Here is a 24,668-nt window from a genome sequence, read left to right on the forward strand (position 1 = left end):
AGGGATTAATTTCCAAAATATACAAACAGTTCATACAACTCAGGAACAAAAAAGAACAAACAATCCAGTCGAAAAATGGGCAGAAAAACTAAATACGCATTTCTCCAAAGAAGACATACAGATGGCCAACAGGCACATGAAAAGATGCTCAACATCGCTAATTATTAGAGAAATGCAAATCAAAACTACAATGAGATATCACCTCACAACAGTCAGAATGGCCATTGTTAAAAAGTCTACAAATAACAAATGCTGGAGAGGGTGTGGAAAAAAGGGAATCCTCTTAGACTGTTGGTGGGAATGTATTTTGGTGCAGCCACTATGGACAACAATACGAAGTTCCTCTAAAAACGAAAAATGGAGTTGCCATATGATCCAGTAATTACACTCCTGGGCATATACCGAGACAAAACTATAATTCAAAAAGATACATGCACCCCTATGTTCATAGTAGCACTATTCACAATAGCCAAGACATGAAAAAACAACCTAAATGTCCACTGACAGATGAATGGGTAAAGAAGATACATATATACAATGGAATACTACTCAGTCATAAAAAAGAATGAAATAATGCCATTTTAGCATCATGGATGGAGCTAGAGCTTATCATACTAAGTGAAGTAACTCAGAAAGAGAAAGGCAAATACCATATGATATCATTTACATGTGAAATCTAAAATATGACACAAATGAACTTATCTGTGAAATAGAAACAGACTCACCGACATAGAGAACAGACTTGTGGTTGCCAAGGGGGAGATGGGTGGCAGAGGGATGGAGTGGGAGTTTGGGGTGAGCAGATGCAAACTACTATATATACAATGGATAAATAACAAGGTCTTACTGTATAGCATAGGGAACTATTTTCAAAGTCCTGTGATAAATCATAATGGAACAGAATATAAAAAAGAATGTATATATACATATGTGTAACTGAATCATTTTGCTGTACAGCAGAAATTAACACAACATTGTAAATCAACTATACTTCAATAAAAAACAAAACAAGGGCTTCCACGAGTGGTGCAATGGTTAAGAATCTGCCTGCCAATGCAGGGGACACGGGTTCGAGCCCTGGTCCGGGAAGATCCCACATGCCGTGGAGCAACTAAGCCCATGTGCCACAACTACTGAGCCTGCGCTCTAGAGCCCATGAGTCACAACTACTAAGCCTGCCGTGTGCCACAACTATTGAAGCCTGTGTGCCTAAAGCCTGTGCTCCACAATAAGAGAAGCCCCCGCTTGCCCCAACTAGAGAAAGCCCGCGTGCAGCAATGAAGACTCAATGCAGCCAAAAATAAATAAATAAATTTATAAAAAACAAAACAAAATCCAATTGTGGTTAACTATCAATACAATAGCAATGCCATTTGTTGAATGCCTTCTATGGGTTGGACATTGTACCAAGTACTTGAAATCCATTACTATAGTCTATCCTCACAATCAATCTATGAGATAGCTCCTAGTATCCCTATTTTACAGGTGATAAAATTGGGGTTCATGAACATTAAGCAACTTGTAAATATAACAGAGCTAGTGACTGATATAACTCAAATACATATTCAAGCTTATTTGGTCCAAAATATATATTTTTCCCTTTTACTTCAATATACAGCATTCTGGGATTTGTGAGTGTGTGTGTGTGTGTGTGTGTTGTACCTTTTCTCTTTTTTTATTTCCAGTTTTATTAAGATATAATTGACATACAACATTGTATTAATTTTAGGTGTACAACATAATGATTTGGTGTATATACATACTGCAAAATAAATACCACAATAAGTTTAGTTAACATCTGTCACCTCACATGATTACAAATATTTTTTCTTGTGATGAAAAGTTTTAAGATTTACTTTTACAGTAACTTTCAAATATATGATTCAGTATTGTTACTCTGCTGTATATTATCACTTCTCCAGAAATTATTTACCTTAAATGACTGAAAAAAAATGTTGGTTAACTAATGTTAGGTTAACCTTATAATTAAGTAGCTCATTATTCCTAAACTATATCTTCAGCGATGCCACCTAAATAGGACAACCATTCGTACTACTACTGGATTAGAAATGAACTACATCGTTTCCTTAGAATTTTACCTAATAATGTGGAATGACAAAGAAAAGACTACACTATTCACATCACTGAACACTATTTGTTATGGATATTGTGGAGAAACCACTTTTATCTCACTTTAAAATCTTGTTACATTTGTTTTTGAATGTGTTTCTAATAGTAATAGTCTGATACAGTTAAGCCTTCCTTTGGAAATTGCAAGTACCATTAACAGAAATCTGTTTTTATCAGAGAACAGAGGCATTTGATCTTTTTTTCTTTAACATCTTTATTGGAGTATAATGGCTTTACAATGGTGTGTTCCTTTCTGCTTTATAACAAAGTGAATCAGCTATACATATACATATATCCCCATATCTCCTCCCTCTTGTGTCTCCCTCCCACCCGTCCCTATCCCACCCCTCTTAGGTGGTCACAAAGCACCCAGCTGATCTCCTGGTGCTACGCAACTGCTTCCCACTAGCTATGTATTTTACATTTGGTAGTATATATAAGTCCACAGGCATCTGATCTTATGTGTGATATCTGCTAAATAAAGAAACATACAGCACAAATTAAATCACGGAATCAAATAATGTTAGACCTGAAAAGGATCTCAGAGGTAATACAGTCCCCTACTCTTTTTAGGTGAGGAAACTGTTGCTAATACAACACGTTTAGGGAAACATTTGGAAATTGTTCAAGGTTTCATAGCTGGTTAGAAGGAAACTTGGAACTAGAATACAACTATCTGGAAAATATTGCTTATTATTAACATGCAATTAACATGTATTAATTGTTTTAATAGAAGTGTTTACAGAGTAACCACAAGTAAATAGACTGTGCTACATTATTAAACACATCTGTAACATACCTTATTAGATGTTTTCAAACAATATGTCTAATTACACAACTGCTCAAACAATGACTATAGCCATTCTAGTATTTGACTTTTGAACCTCAGAAGCATGTTAAGAACCTAGTAAAGAAACACTGCAAAAGGATATCTAAAAAAATTAGAAGCTACTATATCAGAAAGATACAAATTACTGATTTCAATTACATTTCCCCTTCATAGGAAGACTGGGATTGTCCACCACAGTATATTACTCCAGTGTATTGCTCTTCAAAGGTTATTCCTCAGAGGCTGTTATGTTTTGTCCTCATGTCATGTCTCTCAGACCAAGGATGATCAGGTTCTGGAATTAAAAGCAGTCATATATGCACTGTCTAGTGATCTATCATCTGACATGAGAGAGGAAAGAAATGCAAACAGAAATAAAAACATTCATAGGCAGACAATGGCCTATGAGCAGTGAGCAGAAACCATGAAACAGAGAAAAGGAGGGTAGAGAGAAGTATGCAAGAAAGAGAGCACAGCACAGTGATTAAGAACAAACTTGGGTTTGACTTCCAGCAATTAGTTCTTTGAATTATTCTATGAATAACTGAATAGGTTAGAGCTACTGAACCTCAATTTTCTCTTTGATAAAATGGGGGTGATAATCATCATGTCTCAGGATGATTATACAATGATAAAATGAGATAACTTACCATACTGTATAGCCATATCAAAGTGAACAAATATATAAGCTGTACAATAGACACGACTGAAACTTTGATGTGAAATTATTGTGGAAATAACTTTATGTCAGTAAGGAATAGCATTTTATCAAGTAACAGGTCAATAAGGTGAGAAGGAATTGGGCTTAAAGTGTAAGTTCAAGCCATGTGGTCATCTAAAGCATGGTTGTTAAGGACTATGATCATAATAAATATTATAGACTTGAGAGCCATAAAGATTCTATTGTAACTACTCAATTATTGTTGTAAAGTGAAAGCAGCCATAGACAATATGTAAATGAACAAGCATGGCTGTATTCCAGAAAAACTTTATTTATAAAAACAGGCAGCGTGTCCAGAGGCCATAGCCTGCCGACTATGTATCTAGAGTGCCAGAGACTACAGGTTTCATAGAGCCTGCTGAATATCTGTTGGTCTTTATAAGCTTTTGGTTAATGATGTCAGATACATGGGGAAATGAAGAAAGGAAATATTTGATTTGTCTAGATGAACATATTTCTGGGGGCGATGAAACAAAATACCTGAAATTCACACTGTTCTAGAACAGGTTTGCCAGGGCACCTAATGATAGGAAAGAAAAAAAGGAGTTAATAGTGGTTGTATGGCAACCACGTGATTGCATGGTAACACTGCATTGTGACAGGAAACCATCTTGTCAGTGAGCCATGATTTCACCTATTGTATATAAAGCAAAATAAATGAATTTTAAAACCTTGCAGCTTTAAATTCTATTTTCCCTGATATTAATAGAGTTTCAACAGCATTCTTTTTGTGTTTGCATGGCATATCTTTTTTATATCCTGTTAACGTCAATCTTCTTTACACGCCTAGGTTTAGACGTGACTACTGTAAACAGCATAAAGGCAGACCTCAGAGATATTGTGAGTTCGGTTCCAGACCACCACAATAAAGTGAATATTGCAATAAACAAAGTGACATGAATTTTCTGGTTTCCCAGTGCATATAAATGTTATGTTTATACTATACTGTAGTCTATTAAGTGTGCAATAGCATTATGTCTAAAAAAATGTGCATACCTTAATTAAAAAATACTTTATTGCTAAAAAATGCTAACCATCATCTGAGCCTTCAGTGAGTCGTAATCCTTTTGCAATAGTAACATCATAGATCCCTGATCACAGATAACCGTAACAAATATAATGAAAAAGTCTGAAATAGTGAGAATTATTAAAATGTGACACACAGTGAACAAATGCTGTTGGAAAAATGGTGCTGATAGACTTGCTTGACAAAGTGCTGCCACAAACTTCCAATTTGTAAAAAACTCAGTATTTGTGAAGTGCAATAAAGCAAGGTGCAAAAAAATGAGGTTTGCCTGTATTTTTTTCCAGTCTAAAAATCTTTGTCTTTTAACTGGGACATTTGATCGTTTTACATTTAATGTAATTACCTCTAGATTTGGGCTTAAGTATACATTCTGACTTTGTGCTATCTATTTGTCCTGCTAGTTCTGTTACTTTTTTGTTTTAAAATTACCTTTTCTTGTTATATTTTGTGTTCTTTTATTATCACATTTCCTCTTCTTTATTTGAACATAATACTTCCTTCACATTCTTTTAACAGTTATCCCAGAAATTACAAGACTCAAGTTGACTTATCATAAATCTAATAGTAATACTCCTGGACAATGGGAGGACCTAAAATCCTTTAACTCTATTTACTTTCCTATCAATTTATTTGTTACTGTTCTTTAACTATATTATAATTCATCTTATTTAGGTTTGAACCCCAAAGGACATTATTAATATTATTTTCTTGAGTCAATGTGCATTTATACTTGTCACTTTTTTTGTGTTTCATTCCTTCCTGGTTGGAAGGTTCCTTATGGCAGCTGTCCTCAACCTTTTTGGCACCAGGGACTTGTTTTGTGGAAGACAATTTTTCCAAGGACCGGGGGGTGGGGGGAATGGTTTAAGCGGTAATGTGAGTGATGGGGAGCGGCAGATGAAGCTTTGCTTGCTCACCCACTGCTCACCTCCTGCTGTGCGGCCTAGTTCCTAACAGGCTGTGGACTGGTACCAGTCCATGGCCCAGGGGTTGGGGACCCCTGCCTTATGGAATCATGTTCCTTCTATTTAAAGAAAGTTTCTTTAATACAAAGCTGAAAATGACTAACTCAATTTTTAGTTGTCTGAAAATGTGTTATTTTCATGTTTTTTTCTTTTTTCAAAAATTGTATGTGATTCTTTCAGATTTGCCTGGTGTTTCCTAGAAAACACTGTGGTTTATTCACATAGTTGTGATTCATAATCTATTTATTTAAATATTCATTGAAGCATTTCGTACATAGCTATTCTATATCCTACAGATGACTTTATTGTGTTTGTGTGTTCTCTTTTTGGGTTTGTTGTATCTGTTGACTACCATTTATAATGGTTTTCTTTCTCATGTGCTTGATTGACCTTTGTTGTGAATTCACATTTTCCAGATAATAATTTATGGGAATTGTGCTGGACTAAATTGGCGATGCCTTTCTCTCAGAACTTGTGTCTGTTTCATCAGGGAGCCAGTGAGGACAATTCCTAGATAAAGTTCAAGAAGTCTGGATTAATGCTGCAGTTTCTGGCTCAGATTGGGATCCTAAGTGAAGATCAAAGTAATTCTATAGATGTTTGCCCCTGGTGTAGCTGGGGTACACTGGTTTGCTTACCATTGGAGAGGGGGATGTTTCTGGTTCAACTCCCAATTTTTTGGTGAAGTAAAAACTTTGGAAGCTTTCCTCTATTTTTTGTGAGTCTAGCAATGCATGAATTAGATTCTGTCCAGGACCTAGCAGGTCAGCAGCACAATGGTCACCACAGTATGTTTTTGCCACACTTCAGGAAGAAAAAGCCTATATTGAAATTTAACACATATTATGCAATCAAAAGTAGACCAAACTTTTTATAATTTAATGTTTGGAATTCTCACATTTGGTACATTAACTGGATTTAAGTATTTTAATAATTTAATAATTTTCCTGAATTGCTTTTAAATAGAAAAGATACAAGAGAAGGTTTCAGATTGCCACTTGCAAGCCCTTCTCTGAGAACAACCCACTGTGTGGCTATCCAGTCTAAAATCCAAATATATGAAACGTAAAGTAAAATTTTGAACACAGTCACCCTAACAATATTTTCAATATCATAACTTTTAAGCTCTGTATTAACTAGTGTGACATGATTAGTATTTCTTTTGCTTCCTGTCTTTAAACAATAGCCTCTTTGTTCTACAATAAACACAATATAATATAAGAATGAAAACTATTTAAAACAGTTTAATGGTCAGAATCACTACAGCAGCTAGCATGGTTCAGCTGAGTGATAAACTGTATCATAAGCTTGTTAGATGTTTGATTTCCAATATCTGCCACGTATTCTAATTTAACAAATACTTAGAAGTTATCATAGTCTTGCTTATTTTAAAGGGAAAAAGTATATATAAGTAATTATTTAATTGATAAAATGTTGAAAAGTAGAAACTGAAGCATTCCTCATTAACTACCTTTAACACCGTGAATCCTTCAGGAAAAAAAATTCCTTGTGGTGGGAGAACAACTTCTTAGGAAATTATTTACTTAAACCTCTCAGGTTTTAATGTTATAAATAAAAGTTAGTGTCAGAACCAGAATTTGAGTACTGAACTCTTAACTATCCTTTAAATAAACAATCCTGAGTCTGTACATTAACTACTTTGCCAACCTCTTCAACTTTTCACAAGCTGTTATATCCTATTGTGATGACTCTAAAGGTAACATAGTTTACTCCAATTTGTAGCTCTTTTTCTGCTCACTGTCATTTATTTTAAAGTCTTATTTTTGTATTTTTATTTTTAGTGTATGATATCATTCAATTTTTAAGCCATAAGTAATTTAACATATTTATTTTGAACCATTTCTTTGTCCATTAATTCAGACTGTGGAGGCTCTATCTTTTCCACTGAATGAACTCTATCTCAGAAGATACTACCTTGATCTTAAATTTGTTGCTAGTTAGATCCCATTAGATGTCTGGCTCCCAGGACTTTTTGACTATACCTCTGAAAGTCATTTATACCGATAGGTACAAAACCACTGACCATCTCACTGGCTTCACTAATAATCTATCCATAATTTAATGAGATTTGCTTCTTTTAATGTCTAGAAAACAGGTTAATCATGCAGTATTCATAGTCTTCAGAGAATATCCATTAAATTATTGATTTTCTGTCTATCACACCACTTGTTCTTGAGGTTATTTCCTCTGGAAAAAAAAAATTATATGCAAGAAAACACTTAAAGCATCAGCTGGAATGTGAGTTCCCCCCAAAAGTCCATTCTCCTTTCTCATGGCATGATACATTCCTTTCACCAAGCTTGCTCTCTCTGGTACTACCTAAGAACATGAGCACACAGAGAAAATTAAATTCTTATTTAAACTCAAGATGCAAACATTTCCCAAAATGACAATATTCCCCTCCTTTACAGGAGTTGTAAACATTTATCTACAGGCCGGTGCTCTTCTATTTAGTTAGAATTTTAGTCAGCAGTATTTTGTTTATTTGTTCAGGATCTTGTATGTTTTTTCACTACATCTATAATACACTTCACCACCTGAACACCTGCTGAACTAAACTTAAACTTGTCCTGCCAGCAAAAAATTTTGAAATTATGCAATCTGCAATTCAGTCCATGGCAAGCACTTGGGTAGAATTTCTTCTATACCTTTCAACATACCTAACAACAATTAAAGAACTGCCTGCGTAGAAATATTGCCAACGGAAAAGTTAGTGAAGCGAGTTTAATCAAGTGAACTTGAGTAACATTTTTGCTAAGGAATTTTCTAATACTCATATTAAATGAGTACCATAATCACAATCTATCAGATTAACTTTAACATTAATCTAAAATTTTATGAATGTATTAAAAGGAAAATCAGTATGATCATGTAATCTCTAATTAATAAAAATAAAAATTTCATTCATTGAAAAGTTTTTATATATATAGGCTATAAAGAAAATGTAAGACTATGGAAAAGGTTACTGAAAAATCAGCCATGATAACTGGAAAAAATATATTCTTATACAAAGGAAAACAACATCTTAATAAGTTACATTCTACATGGAAATTTTTAAATAGGTAAACATTAATATGTAACTAGCAAAAATTACAATTGTATAAAACATAAATATAAAGCTTTATAACCAAGGTTATATGAAAGATATTTTTACTGAAATAGTTCATAATTAAATAAGAGTACTAAGAAGTTTCAAAGAAAAGAAATGTTAATTTATAAGTCTCTCATTTGTGAAACCATTTTACTCTGGTTTCTAACACTAAGCCAGTAAATTTCCTAGTCATCTTAAAAATCAACAAGAAATAACTGAAGTTATCTGAATTAAAGACAAAGTTTTAAAAAAAGACCAAAACACATTTTAAAGAAAAACAGAGGAAGCAAGATTTCACATACAAATTAAAAGTTTTCTTGAATACTTTAAGTTGACATAGAGGCATTAAACAAAGCAACTGAAGTTTTTAAGAGATGACAAAACAAAGGAAGAGAAACTGCTAAACCTGACTTCATTTGTGTTAATCAATATAAACATTAATTTAAACGAAAATTCTGTATATGAACATGGAATTATTTGGGAGTTGTGTTTAAGCATGTGAAAAGCATAAAAAAAGAGAATTCCCTGTTTCCTTTTGGATGCTGCAGACATCAGCAACACAGCCTAGGGCACACTGCTGCGGATTTTAACTGTTGTATGGAACTACTCAAAATGCTTTTGATCCATTTTATCTTGCAAGTTAGCAAAGAAATGTTGCAATAAGAAACACCAACAAAGATCTGAAAAAGTTAAGCTCTGGATTACCATATTGTGTTCTCTTGCCATTCAATGCTTCATACAAAGGCAGTGGTGTTCAAAGTAAGGAAAAAAAAGTGGAGGGAGAGAGAAAAAAGAGAAACTGGTTTCAGAGAGCGCAAAGTACAAAGTAAATAATATTCTTCTACATCCCTTCTTTTTCACAGATTGGATGTTAAAAGAGTTGCAGCAATTAGGCTTTTGTTAATTACCAGCTGTTGAAACAGATGTGTTGACTATCCTTATTAGCCAACAGTTGGGTGAGAAGAACAATTGATGCTCCCTAAAACCAACAGCCAGCTGCTCTGCAGTAATTATCTCCAATTAATAATACAGGTGATAAAGGCAAAAAGCTCCTATCCCACTGTTTCAATAACTTTGGTAGTTTCAATAACTATGGCTTTATCATTACACAGTAATAGAGAATACATTTATTACAACAAGTAAGGTTGTGTATTTGACTCTCATTAACCCTATGGTAGTTTCCTTTATGCAATTTCTGGAGAAGGAAATCAGACAAGTGCTAAGAGTAGAAGCAGACATTCGGTAGGCTTTTATTTATCATATTTCAAATGTCACTGCCAACTTACTTTTCTAGTACTAACAATAATAGCTAAGCATTAAGTTCTTTGAAAAAGAGAAGCATAACTAAAATCTGTTCTTTTTGATTTCCAGGTGTTTTCACTGGTCATGTTTTATATTCAGTTCACTGAAGCAATATATTTCCTCTTGGTAGGACTAAATATCAGTGTCTTGTTCTCTAGTTTACATTTCCTCAGTGACTGGTAGAAGCAATTTTACCAAACCCAAAAAGAATTTACTTCGTAGAAGTAAACATTATTTTATGTACACAAGGAGATCAGCAAAGCAAACAAGCAAGCAGGAAAACAAAACATAAAACCTTATTTTTATTTTGTAGACATCATCTTATACAATATTCAAGTTTCTAAGTATGATGATGTTAAAAAAGAAACATCACAATGGAGCATACGAATAAAATAGGAATAATTATATGTATAAAATTACTTTTCCTATTTTCTATTGTCAAATGTTCATATTAAAATTTCACTTAAAAGAAATGTAAAACAAAGATTTTAAACAAGCCAGGCATCCATCTCTATCCTACAAAAGAGGTATCTACAAGAATTTACAACCATATCTATTCACTAATTAGAGAACACTTAAAGACACTGTCTTTCTGAAAATAAGGATTAGAGCTGGATGAATACACCCCTTTCACAAACCTTCCTCATGTCTCTGTTGGGTCATCATAAGCAGCTTGTTCTTCCAGAGTTAAATACAAAAGCTACTGATTATCAGTTCTGAACGCCCTCAGTTAGGCATCAGGACAATTAATAGGGACAGAAACTTTAAAAAACATGTAAATAAATCATTTCACCAAAAGAGGCTGTAATAAAAAAAAATAATGAACAAAGGCAAACTTTCTATAGAAATATTATTTAGGTTGTCACTTGGGCACTCTGGCTTTCCAATATGAAAAATCAAAAGCTTGCTACATTCCATGTAATTACAGGACTTTCAATATTTATATAATTATATAATTACAAACAAGAGAGATAAGCACATTACAAAAAAATAGAAAGATGGTCCATTTCTATGAAACCAATTTCCCATGAAAATTCGTAATATTTAAAACTATATAATTCATAAGGAAGCTCCTGATATACAGAAGCTAGCAAAATGTGCAAATAGAGGAGCAAACTGTTGGTTTTAATGTCTGGACATCTTTATTAGGCCGTAGAATTTATTCTGTGATTTCTCAGTTCTAAGACAAGACCTAATTTCTCACATAGTACTGTTAAGAGCAAACATCTACCCTGACACTGGAGCAGTCCTCCTTTCCCTCTGCACTATGCAGGAATACTGGAAAAGTACACATGTGACATAGCAGCTGATCATGCTTTCTCTTCTCTGTGGAAAGGTACAGGTTGTGCTTATCATCCAAGGCAGCCATAGCTACTACTGAAGCAAGAGGGCTGTCCTCTCATTATATCCTAGGTGACGTAAACACAGGGAAGACAGAAGTGAAACCTACTCCTAAACTCACTGCTGTTTAAAAATAAGCCAGGAAATATATATTCGCTCTCTTCCACACAAAAAAAGAATGGCAATATGTAGTGAATATCTGATTCCTGTACACAATTCTTCTGAATGCTGCTTTTTTTGAAATTTAAAAATACCTAGGGATAACTCAGAACAGTACTCAAGTATTCACAGCTAATTTCAACAGGGGGTGCTTCAGATATCTTATTTTCACACCAATTTCAATGCATTTCAATGTAAGAATTTTACTGTATGATTTAATAACCTGGGATACACATATGCATTTTCTCGTCCATAACATACATTTCCACTGTTCAGCATGACTTTCCCACCTTACTCACTGGCACTCTCATTAACTTGCTCTGAATTCTTTCAAATCTCCCCAAAAAAACTGTTCTTTGTCCTATGCTTCACTTCACCTTGTGTATATATCTATTCTAGCATTCATCTAATTACATTTGCATTTTTTGTACATTTATCTATCCAATAGATGGCAAATTTCTTTTCCTTTTAGTACTTCCAGCATGTAGTATATACGATCTTATATTTTCAGTGAATATAAATATTGAAAAATAACAAAGATATCTGTCTACTTATTGTTCAAAAGTAAATTTTTAAAATGTAAATCATTTCATATAAAGATATGGTTTATTTAATTTAGGTTGACCCACCATGTATTTCCCCATGAATAGAAAACTTTATCCTCTTAACTGAAATAATCAATATGGCTTTACTGAATTTCATATTCCATATACTAATTCCAGTTTTACATCACCTCATAATTGATACACCTCATAAATAGAGGTAAAACTTTAAAAGTAAAAATAAGGTTTTTTAAAACCTCTTCTTTCCTCACTTAGCACTCCTACAGTTTACTTGAAATAGTTTAAAACTATAGTCCGTGCCATATTTTGGATTTTTCCTGTTGTATGTAACATATTTTGAGAATCCTTTCTCAATGCATATCACAATTAAAATCATCTTATCACTGCTTAAATTTATCTATAAATTTTAAGGTATATTGGCTACCACTGGTTCTTATACATTGTCTTTCCTTCTTTTGAGATCTGTTTTACTTTTCTTTAGGCTATAATACTTCTTCAAGTAAGGAAAAATAGGAACTTTCTTAGACTTACTTGTTAAAAAACAAAAGTCTTTGTTTTGCCCATTTGTATAAATGATATTTTGGATAGATATAGGATTCTGAGATTGCAGTATTTCCTGTAAGATTTATTAATATAGTTGCACTGTACTACTATCAGTTTTGCAGGTGAGAAATTTAATACAAGTATGATGCCCTTTCCTCTGCAAACCATTATTCCTATGCTGGAAAGGAAACATTTTCTCTTCACCAACAGAGTACAGATATCTTAGCCAGATATATCTATACACTTAACACATGTATATAAATTTACATATGAATAAAAAATTTATTCTACCCAGTCCTTGCGATGTACTTTCATTTTGATAACTTGCGTTTTTCTTTGGTTCCAGTGAATTTTCATCTATTATTTCTTTGAATATGGTTTCCCTTACATCTACTCCTTTCACTTCTAGAGTTACTCTTGTTTTCCACACACTAGGTTTTCTTTGTCTAGCATTTCACTCCAATTCTTTGTTTTCTCCCTTTGTTCTTCCAGATCACTAGATTTTTGTCCCTGATCATTCTGTTGTTCAAATCTCCTATGATATCTTTTTGTTAATGCTGGTATATTTTGATCACTCCCTCAAAATATCTGACCCTCCATAAGAAGTCTTATTTTAAGTTTTAAGTTTTCTTCTTGTGCTAAAACAGCTCCAATTGGAGCCAACTGTGTGGTAGAATATGGTCTTTCTCCATGCAGCAATCAAACTCTCTGAATTACATGTGGACTCTCAAGCCTATTCATATCAGCCCAAATGGGTTCCCTCAGCACATTTGAAAACTACAGCAGTGTATTTGGAAGAGTGGTGATGAGCAAGATTTAGTAAGCAGTTTCTTCATTAAGCAGATTGGCAAGTTTCTCTTAGGGCATGATCATTAACTGGACAGAGATAGCTTCTTTCCAAGACAAGAGGGCCTACTGGAGCTCTGGTATTCAGGGAAAAAACAACTTTTATTCCACCACTTCTTTTCCTATCATTCATTCAAACTTTTAAACGTTGTATTTGTTTTCCTTTTGTACAAATGGCAAATAGTCCTCCTTTTGGATCATAATATTGACTCCATAGGGAGTTAGTATTGATCTTGCAGGGTTCATTTAACTTTGTCCTATCCTTATCAATGACCTCCAGTCCCAGTAATTTGAACTTATGCACTTCATTCATGAAATACTCCAACAGCCTCCAAGTCAGTCTTTCCTACCTTCCTATACCTGCCCTAGTTAACTCTATTAAAACCTGGGAGATTACTTTCCTCCAACTCCGGTATTATCAAGTCATACATTTTATCATTCCTCCAGGAAAAAATCATCAGAACTGCCTTATTTCTATCATACCAAGTACAACCTCCTTTACTTCACTTTCAAGAGTCCACTCTCTGACATCAGAGTTGTCCACAGGCTGACCAACCATTTTGGGAAACCCCTCCATTCGATGTAAAAAGTTCTGATCTTTGGCAATGGGTACAGAAGTTTGGCAGGGGGGAGTACAAATTCATATGGTAGTCCAAAAAATAGGGCTGAAAGCAATACTGGTTTTAGTATCTTACGGACACAGCAAAATTATCTGCTTTTTCCTCTGCAGTTGCTGCTTTTTTCTCTGGCTACTAATTTAGCAACCATGATTTGTGGTTCACAATCATGGATCATTCATCATTGCATCACTCCTAGTGATGCAACATAAGTTCAACAAAAGTAAATTGTCAATGTTAACAGTTCATCTCTGACTTCCTCTGTGCAGTAATTGTTGTGCTTTGTATCAAGATAGTGCTAGTTTAATGTTTAACACAGTGAATATTATGAAGATGCTTTCTAAGAGTTCAGATAATGAAAATGAGAATGACAATCCCAATGCTGGCATGACCCAGACATCACCAAAAATGAAGGCTAAACGAGAGAACACATGCACAGGTAGATTAGGCAGATAAACAATCAAAACAGAACATACTGTAAGATATGCAGAGAGAATTTGGGGTTGGACATGCTGGAGAGGGAGATGTGAAAGAACATACGGAAACTGAATCTCCCAAGTCTGGGGTGAGACAGGCAAGTGTTTCTAAATCAATCAAAAGGGTTTTTTTGGGTTTTTTGTCTCCTCAAATCACATCAATAATAATAAATTACATCAGGCTGCATTAGCCTGGGCATACTACACAAAACAGACACAAATTATTGTTTTGTTTCCTTGACTGTTCTATGAAACTGAGTAAAATTACCTATTTTGGCTCAGAGGCTGCAACTACGGATAAACAAAAAAGGATTTTGATAAGAGTTGTGCTGGCCCCTTACAGTGTAGTGCTGAGTTTGTCAGCACTTAATGGCAATCATGCTTTCTATACCATGTCAAGTGATGTGCCAAGTCAGAGCAACAAAAATCATCCCTCCTACTTATTACGTACTTTCATTTGACAAATGGAGTTTCAAACTGTCTTCTTGATTTCTATGAGGGTTTTAAACCATAGAAAACATGAAACAAAAGATTGTTGATATATTGTCCAAATATAAACTAGACTTTTCTCATTTATCTGGATATTAGGCAGACAATGTAAATGCAAATTTCAGCAGTTTCTTTTCAGTCTATAAACTTCTTCCCAAAGAAAATGAAAAGATCTTACCTGTCTAATGTCCCCTACACCTTGTATGCAATACTTCTAAGACAGGGGTATGACCTGTTTACCCGTGATACTGAGGCTTTTATAACGAAAGTTTTTGTTCACTTTTGATTCTCTCAAAACATGCAAAATTATTTAATGAGATTTTTTACTTTATAGAAATGGAGGTACATAGCCTCCTTAGATATGTGCCTATGATGGCTATCATTGCTGCTGGCCATAGAAAAGATATTAAAAGGCTGGCTTGTAATAAAATCATATTTTCAAAGTATAGGACAAAAAGAATGCCCTTCTATGATTTGGAAACACAATGAGGATATTTATATGCTTTTCTCTAAAAATGTTTGATGACCACTGAAAAAGCTATAAGGAGCCTAAAGAAGGAAGAGTGGACCACCTGAGATGTTTGATGTTATGTGTAGATTGTGAAAAATACTTATATGACCAAAAAACAAACAAAGAAGACCATTTTTTGGAATAAAACAGTTTTAGAACTCAAAGTCACCAGGAAGCAGCATTATATTAGTTTCCTAGGACTACTGGAACAAATTACCAGAGATTGGGTGGGTTAAAAACCACAAGAATTATTCTCTCACAGTTCTGAGGCCAGAAGTTCAAAATCAAGGTGTCAGTAGGATTGCTTTCTTCCAGACACTATGAGAGAGAATCTGTATTCTGCCTTTTTCCTGGCTTCTGGTGGTGGCCAGCAATCCTTAGCATTCCTTGGCTTGTGTACACATCACTCCAATCTCTGCCTCTGTCATCACATGGTTTTCTTTCTAGTGTCTTCTGAGTCTGTGTCCAAATTTTCCTCTTACAAGGACACCAGTTATTAGATTAGGGTCCACCTTCATGCAGTATAATCTCATTTTAACTTGATTACATTTGCAAAGATTTGATTTCCAAATAAGGTCACATTAATAGGTACCAGGGATTAGAACTTAAGGATTTTTTAGGAGGACACAATTCTCCCACTACAGGCAGACAAGTTAAACAGGACTTTCTCAATTTCTGTAGTAAACTGTAACTTATTTGGAATCCAATTTTGAATTCATGAGTTCAAACTACTTATGTGTTCAACTGATGCTGAGAAAGCCTTTGAAAAAATTCAACATCCATTCATGATAAAAACTCTATAGAACGTCTTTGTTGTGATAAAGAGTATCTATAAAAAATTATAGCTAACAACATACTTAAAGATGAAAGACTGAATGCTTTTCCCCAAGATTGGGAACAAGGCAATGAAGTCCACTCTCACCACTCTTATTCAACACAGTGCTGGGAGTTCCAGTCAGTGCAGTAAAGAAAAAAGAGGAAAGAAGAGACATACACATGTGAAAGGAAGAAATTAAAGAGTCCCTATTTATAGATAAATGATTGCCTGTGTTGAAAATACCAAGGAATCTTAAAAAACACCCCAAACCCCAAAAAACTTAGAACTAATAGTGGCTTCCTCAAGGCTGCAGGAAACAAGATAAACAAACCAAAATCAATTGTATTTCTGTATACTGGCAATATACAACTGGAAACACAAAATTAAAAACAATATTATTTACACTATTCATAATAAATACTTAAGTGTAAATCCAACAAAGCTTGTACAAGATCTGTATGCTCAAAACGACAACTACTATTAAAGAAATCAAAGAAGACATAAATGGAGACACATATCATGTTCATGGACTGTAAGATTCAAAATAGTAAAGATGTCAATTCTACTTGAATCGATCTATAGGTCAATTCCTTGCAAAATCTCAGCAGGATTTCTTGTAGATGTAGAAATCTGATTTAAAAACTTACACAAGGTAAGGAAAGTAGAATAGCTAAAATAATTTTGAAAAGAATAAAGTTGGAGTAATCACACTATTTAATTTTAAGACTTCCTATAAAGCCACAGAAATCAAGACAGCTGGTATTGGTGAAGGGATAGACAGACAGATCAACAGAAGAGATTGGCTAGTCTGGAAGTGAAGCCACACAAATACGGTTAATTGTTTTTTTGATAAAGGTGCAAAGCAATTCAACAGAGAGAGTTGAGTCCTTTAACAAATGGTGTTGGAACAATTAAACATCCATATGGAAAAAAAAAAAAAAGAAAAGAAAAAGACTTCAACCTGTCACATGTTACAGAAAAGTTAACTCAAAATGGATAAGTCTAAATGTAAAATGTAAAACTATGTAACTTCTAGAAGAAAATGTAGGAGAATATCTTTATGACCTAGGATTAGGCAAAAAGTTCTTAGGATGATGCCAAAAACACAGTCCATAGACAAAATAATTGATTAACTGGAATTCATAAAAATCAAAAACATTTGTCTCACCAAAAGTACTAAAAAAATAGCTAATAGATCAAAATTCCATCCATCAGTGGTCCCCACATTGGTTACATATGAGAATCACCTGGAGAACTTTTTAAAAACAGATTTTCGGGGCCTATCACAGACCTACTGAATCAGATCCTCTGAGAGACGGCTTTAGAATCTGTATTTTTAAAAAACTCTACAGGTAATTTTGATACACAGCTGATCCACAGACTATCATTTGGAAACAACTGTTACAACAAGAGAATACAGGTTTGAGAGCACAGCAGATGAATAGAAGGAGGGATGTCACCTCCTCTAAGACATTAGGAAAGCAAATAAGGATGAGGTTGAGAGATCATACTTACTAGACCCATTTTCTCTGTGAAGTAAGATGCAAGTTTATCTTCTCAGAGAGAAAGAGGAAGAGCACTGGAATTAAGACCTCTAGAAGAATAGTGGAAGTTAGAAATGGTTGTTGTAGAGATCATGCTAAAAGAATCGCTAAGGGGCACTGAGGACAAAATTAAGGTTGAAGATAAAGCCACAATCACAGCAATTGACTCAACTGGGTAATTATTTTTTATAGCAGTTTAGGATTAAGAATGAAGAAACTGTACTGTATATAATTTGATGTCACCGCAATAACATAATGGTGACAAATTTGTGATGGATCTGTAATTCAGACCACATTTGAACCTCGCTTATGCCACAATTTCCCAAACTGAGTGACAGGAAACTCACAACCGATGTTAACTTGTACTAAGGGAACAAAGGGTCCCTTGGTCATATAAGTGTCCCTGCTGTACTTTAAATCTCCTTTAGAAATGAACAAAGAACATTAGAATATTAAAGACTTTGAGAAATCCCACAAAGAAATTTGTTTAATTTTGTTTAATAAGTATGCAAACTTATTTTCTGAGGAAGACTGCTTTTCAACACACTTATTAACATTCCCTCACTACATTACTTGCAGTTTTGGAAACTGGGAACAAAATATCTATTTATCACATTGTATTTGATCTATTTGATGCAAGATATTCAGGTAAAAAATTCCAAGATTCCAAGTTTCCAAACATTCACAAAATTCTATAATTAACTAAACATATTTTTATGTAGATTTTATTATATTTTTAAAAGGTTTTTTTGATGTGGACCATTTTTAAAGTCTTTATTGAATTTGTTACAGTACAGCTTCTGTTTTATGTTTTTTTTAAAGTCTTTATTGACTTTGTTACAATATTGCTTCTGTTTTATATTTTTGGTTTTTTGGCCCCAGGCATGAGGGATATTAGCTCCCCGACCAGGGATCAAACCTGCACCCCCTGCATTGGAAGCTGAAGTCTTAACCACTGGACCTCCAGGGAAGTCCCCTTCATGTAGATTTTAAATGTATTTCTAACAATAATGTTGGACAAAGCACTAGGACATCCTGGATACCTAAAAAGTCCTTTCTTAAATCACAAATTAATGGAACAAAACCAACATCAAACTCCTTAATTTATCACAAAGAATTATAGTCAAGGTCCAACCATTACTGCAGATTTTGGCATGAGGCAGGTCCATCTTATTCTACTTCCAATGATTTTTACTATTAAGTTGTTATAGATAACAAACAGTTAAAGAAAGGAAAAAGGTGAAGGTAATGAGATTGTACATTTTTCTTTTGGCAATGCATCTCTGGGGGAAATAAAGGTGAATGAGGTTAGTAATCCGCAGCTCTATTTTACTGGAGAAATGGGGGTGAGACTTTAGTCCTCTGAGGCCTAAAGAGTTAGGAAAGAATTTTTGATAGGTTGTTAGGTGATATGACATAAGCTTACTGTGGGCAGAGCTAAGGATATGTACCTTATGTGTTAAAGTGAGAGGATGAAAAATAGCCCATGATATTATCTCTACTTTCTCACTTTTAATTCATTCATTCATTCAATCTCACAAACTGAGGTTTGCTTCCATCAAAATATGAAAAGTTAAGGTGAAAACAACATTCAAACTGGTTACATGTATGAATACATATCCTTCCTACACTGTATTTTTTTCTATATTTCAGATGTATCCTCCTTTGACACAGGTCTCCCTTTAACTACCACCCCATCTGTCTAGTTATACAGCAAACTGATACTTGTTTACATTATCTTTACTTTCTCATTACACATTTTCTCTTCAGCTTACTCCCCCAGAGCATTTATACCTATTGCTCCACTGAAAATGCTCCTACTGAGGTCACCATATAAGTCTCCGCACAGTCAAATCCAGCGAAAAGTATTTTTCTTCATTTCACTAGATGGACTATACAGCAATTGAAAGAGTTGACCATATCCCTCTCTGACTTGAAAATTTCCTTGATTTCCTAGCTACTCCACTCTCCTGTATTTCTTCCTACTCTCCTTGGCTGTTCCTTTTCTCTCCTCTCCTTCACCTCAAATATGTTAGAATGACACAGCACTTCATCTTGTTCCTCTTCTCTATCTGTATTCTTCCCTTAATACTCTAATCTAGACCCATGGCCTATTAACCATGTATATAGATGATGCTAAAAATTTACATCCCCCACCCTGGCTTCCTCTCTGAGAACCCCAAATGTCTGTACCTAACTGCTACCATGGTATATTCAAAGTGACTAAAGTGAAAACTAACATAGCCCAATGAAAACTTTGAGTTCTACCCTATCTCTTCTCATCTTTCCTACCTCAACTGCAATACTACCATTTGCCCAGCCTAAAATCAGAACACTGATCCTTGAATCTTCTCTTTCCTTTAAGTTACTCCCCCAAGCACTCCCAACCAATGAACACAATCACCATCACTATGATATCCAAACACGGAATGCAAACATAAAAGTACTTTCAGACGTTGTCTTGAACCCATCTACTCTTCCTACTTAACACCCTAATCTAAGCCACTATCATCTCTCATCTAAGCTAATATAATAGTATCCTAATGGTTCTCCCTGCTTCTATTCCTACCCTTTACAAACTCTATTACACATAGTAGTAGCCAGCATGATCTTCTTAAACCTTAAATTATGTCTCTCATTTGCTATTAAACACCACTGATACACACTTATCATAAAATCCAAAGTCTTATCAATGTAAAAGTCACTTTAAAAACATAATAAAGTTCCAGCTTACCTTTTATTCCCCCAAGTTTTAAAAATGTGTTGAAATACACATAGCTAAATTTATTGTCTTAACTATTTTTAAGTGTACAGTTCAGTGGTATTAAACATATTCATAATGTTCTGCAATCATCACCACCATCCATATCCATAATTTTTTACATTATGTAAAACTGAAACTCTATGCCCATTAAATAATAACTCTCTATTTCCCTCCGCCCCCAAGCCCCTGGCAACCACCATTTTACTTTGTTATGATTTTGGCTACTCTAAGTATCTCATATAAGTGGAATCATAAAGTATTTGTCTTTTTGTGACTGGCTTATTTCATTTACCATAATGTCCTCAAGGTTCATTCATGTTGTACCATGTGTCAGAATTTCCTTCCTTTTTAGGGGTGAATAATATTCAATTGCATGTATTCACCACATTTTGCTTATCCATGGACACTTGGGCTGCTTCCACATTTTACCTATTTTGAATAATGCTTCTATGAACATGGGTATAAAAATATCTCTTGAGACCCTGCTTTCAATTATTTTGGCTACATACCCTGAAGTGGAATTGCTGGATCATATGGTAGTTTTATTTCTGATTTTTTGAGGAATACCATACTGTTTTCCACAGCAACTGAACCATTTTACATTCCCACTAATGGTGCACAAGGGTTCCAATTTCTCCACATCCTCACCAACGCTTATTATTTTGTCTTTTTTTTTTGATAGTAGCCATCCTAATGAGTGTGAGGGAGTGTATCATTGTAGTTTTGACTTGCATTTACCTAATGATTAGTGATGCTGAGTATCTTTTCATGTGCTTATTGGTTATTTGTATACCTTCTTTGGAGAAATGGTTATTCAAGTCCTTGCCCTTTTTTAAATTGGGTTGTTTTGCTTTTTGCTGTTGAGTTTTAGAAGTTCTGTATATATTCTGGATATTAATTCCTTATTAATCATCAATATATGATTTGCAAATATTTTCTCCCATTCTATGCACTGTCTTTTTACTCTGTTGGCATTGTCTCTTGATGAACAATTAAATAAAATTTTAATGAAACCCAACTTATCAATTTTTTCTTTGGTACCTATGTTTTTTAGATTCATATCCAAGAAATCATTGCCAAATTCAATGACATGAAGCTTGTGCCCTATGTTTTCTTCTAAAAATTTTATGATTTTAGCTGTTATATTTAGGTCTTTGGTCCATTTTGAGTTAATTTTTATATGTGGTGTTAGGTAAGGGTCCAACTTCATTCTTTTGGGTGTGGATATCCAGTTTTCCCATAATCATTTATTGAAAATACTGTCCTTTCCCCACTGAGTGGTCTTGGCACCGGTGTCCAAATTCATTTGATTTATATATATATATATATATATATATATATATATATATATATATATATATATATATATATATATGTGAAAGTTTATTTCTGGGCTCTTTTATTCTACTCTATTGCTCTATATGTCTGTCTTTGTGCCAGTAACACAGTGTTTTGATTACTACAGCTCTGTAGTAAGTTTTGAAATCAGGAATTTTGTGTACTTTGTTCTTTTTCAAGCTTGTTTTGACTATTTGGGTCCCTTGAGATTCCATATGAATTTTAGGATGGGTTTTTCTATTTCTGCAACAAATGTTATTGGGATTTTGATAGGGATTTTTCATTGACTCTGTAGATTGTTCTGGGTAGTATTCTTTAACAATATTAAGTTTTCTAATCCATGAACATGGGAAGTGTTTCCATTTATATATGTCTTCTTTAATGTCTTTCATCAATTTTCTTTTGTAGCTTTCATTGTACAAGTCTTTCCTCTCCTTGGTTAAGTTAAATGCTAAGTATTTTATTCTTTTTGATGCTATTATAAATGGAATTGTTTTCATAATTTCCTTTTGAGATTGCTCATTGTTAGTATATAAAAATGGAACTGATATTTGTATGTTGACTTGGAATTTTGTTACTCTGTTGACTTATTAGCTCTAATGGTGTTCTGGTGGACTCTTTAGGGTTTTCTATGTATAAGATCATGATCATCTGCAAAAAAGAGATCCAGCTTAACTTTCAGATCTAATTTTATATATCTATTCCCCCCTCACTCACTGTGTTCCAGCCATTTTGAATTTCTTCCTATTTACTCACTACATCATGTATATTCCTGCCTCAGAATGTTTATTTTATCAACTCCCCTACCCCCAAATGCTCTTCCCATAAGTTCTTGTTTGCCATGTTCATTGCCATTCAGCTGTTCTTATTCTAGCTTCCTGAGGTAGAATCTTAGAATATTCGCTTTTGGCCTTTTTGCTTTTCTAATAAATACATTTTAAGTATTATCGCTTTCCCTCTATGGTCTGTTTGAGTTGCAAACTTCTCTCTCTCTCTAACTCCCCCCTGCCCCCACTGTGTGTGTGTGTATCAGGTGGTTAACTATATTGTTGAAATCTTCTATATCCTTTCTGATTTTGATTTGTTTGTTCTATCAATTACTGAGAAAGATGTGTTAAAATCTACCATGATTGTAAATCTGTCTATTTCTCCTTTCAGTTCCATCAATTTTCACTTTATATATTCTGAAACTACTATTGGGTGTATATAGATTTAGAATTGTTATATCTTCTTTATATTTATGAATGTTAGATATCCTTTATTTCTAATATAATGCTTCTTAAAGTCCACTTTGTTTGCTATGAATGTAAATACCTCAGCTTTATTTTAACACCTGCATAATGTTTCTTTTGTCACTCTTGACTTTCAGCTTTTTGTACCATTATAATTTAAGGTGTATTTCTTTTTTTGGTTTTGTTTGTTTGTTTTCTGTACGTGGGCCTCTCACTGTTGTGCCCTCTCCCGTTGTGGAGCACAGGCTCCGGATGCGCAGGCTCAGTGGCCGTGGCTCACAGGCCCAGCCACTCCACAGCACGTGGAATCTTCCCAGACCGGGGCACGAACCCGTGTCCCCTGCATCGGCAGGTGGACTCTCAACCACTGCGCCACCAGAGAAGCCCTAAGGTGTATTTCTTATAAGCAGTACACAGCTGGGTTTTGTTTTATTACATAGTCTGACAATCTCTGTTTTTTAATTAGAATATTTATCCTTTTCATTTAGCAAATTACCCTTATTACAATTATAATCTTGGTTTCCATCTGATCCATTTTTTGCATTCCTTTTCTCTCCTTTATCATCATCTTTTGGATCATTCAATATATTCTATTACATCACCAACCTCCTTTAGTAGTTCCTAAGTATACATTGTTTCCTCTCTGATCTTTATTATTTCCTTCCTTCAGCTGACTTTAGGTTTCGTTTGTTCTTCTTTTTCTAATTCTTTTAAGTGGTAGCTTAGGTTGTTTATTTGAGATTTTTCTTGTTTTTTAAGGAAGGCCTGTATTGCTATGAAATTCCCTCTAAAAACTGCTTTTGTTGCATCACATAGATTTTGTATAGTTGTGTTTTCATTGTCATTTCTCTCAAGGTATTTTTAAATTTCTGCTTTGATTTCATTGTTGTTCCTAAGCATGCATTGTTTAACATCCTTTTTCATGGTTATCTTAGAGATTCTAACTTTTCTAACTTGTTTTCCTAAATTTTAACTAATATGAAGTTACTTTTTCAGTGATGCTTAGACATTTTGAGTACACGTCTACTGGCGTTAGGGTTATTTTTGCCATGCATTTTAGTTATAAATACATTTTAAACCTCAGAAGACATTATTGTTGTTGTTTTTGAATAGGCTACATTAAGTCAATATTTTAATGTTTCTCAGTACACTTATCCTTTTGGTTGCTCTTCATTCCTTCCTACATTTCTGTGTTTATGTTTGGTATTGTTTTCCATTTACCTAGAAATTTACTATTTCTTTACTATTTACTATTTCTTTCAATGCAGACATGCAAGTGACTAATTCTCTAAGTTTTTGTCCTTTCACTTTGAAGGATATTAAACTGGGCATAGAGTTCTAC

At 34.1% G+C, this 24,668-nt stretch overlaps 1 protein-coding gene across 11 annotated transcripts in view; it reads right to left on the bottom strand.

Annotated features, from left to right (window-relative positions):
* Positions 1 to 24,668, bottom strand: part of MIPOL1 (mirror-image polydactyly 1) — a 326,266-nt gene that overhangs the window by 117,360 nt on the left and 184,238 nt on the right. The window contains exon 10 of one of the 11 annotated variants that reach the window (XM_067028570.1): positions 5,424 to 8,012. The exons of the other annotated variants lie outside the window; for them this stretch is intronic. Coding sequence (XP_066884671.1) covers positions 7,872 to 8,012 — 141 coding nt within the window. The 3' untranslated portion in view covers positions 5,424 to 7,871. Of the gene's footprint in view, positions 1 to 5,423; positions 8,013 to 24,668 lie in introns of those variants that run through there. 11 annotated transcript variants of the gene reach the window in all.

Source organism: Kogia breviceps, chromosome 3 (genome assembly GCF_026419965.1).
Source record: "Kogia breviceps isolate mKogBre1 chromosome 3, mKogBre1 haplotype 1, whole genome shotgun sequence".
NCBI lineage: Eukaryota > Metazoa > Chordata > Mammalia > Artiodactyla > Physeteridae > Kogia > Kogia breviceps.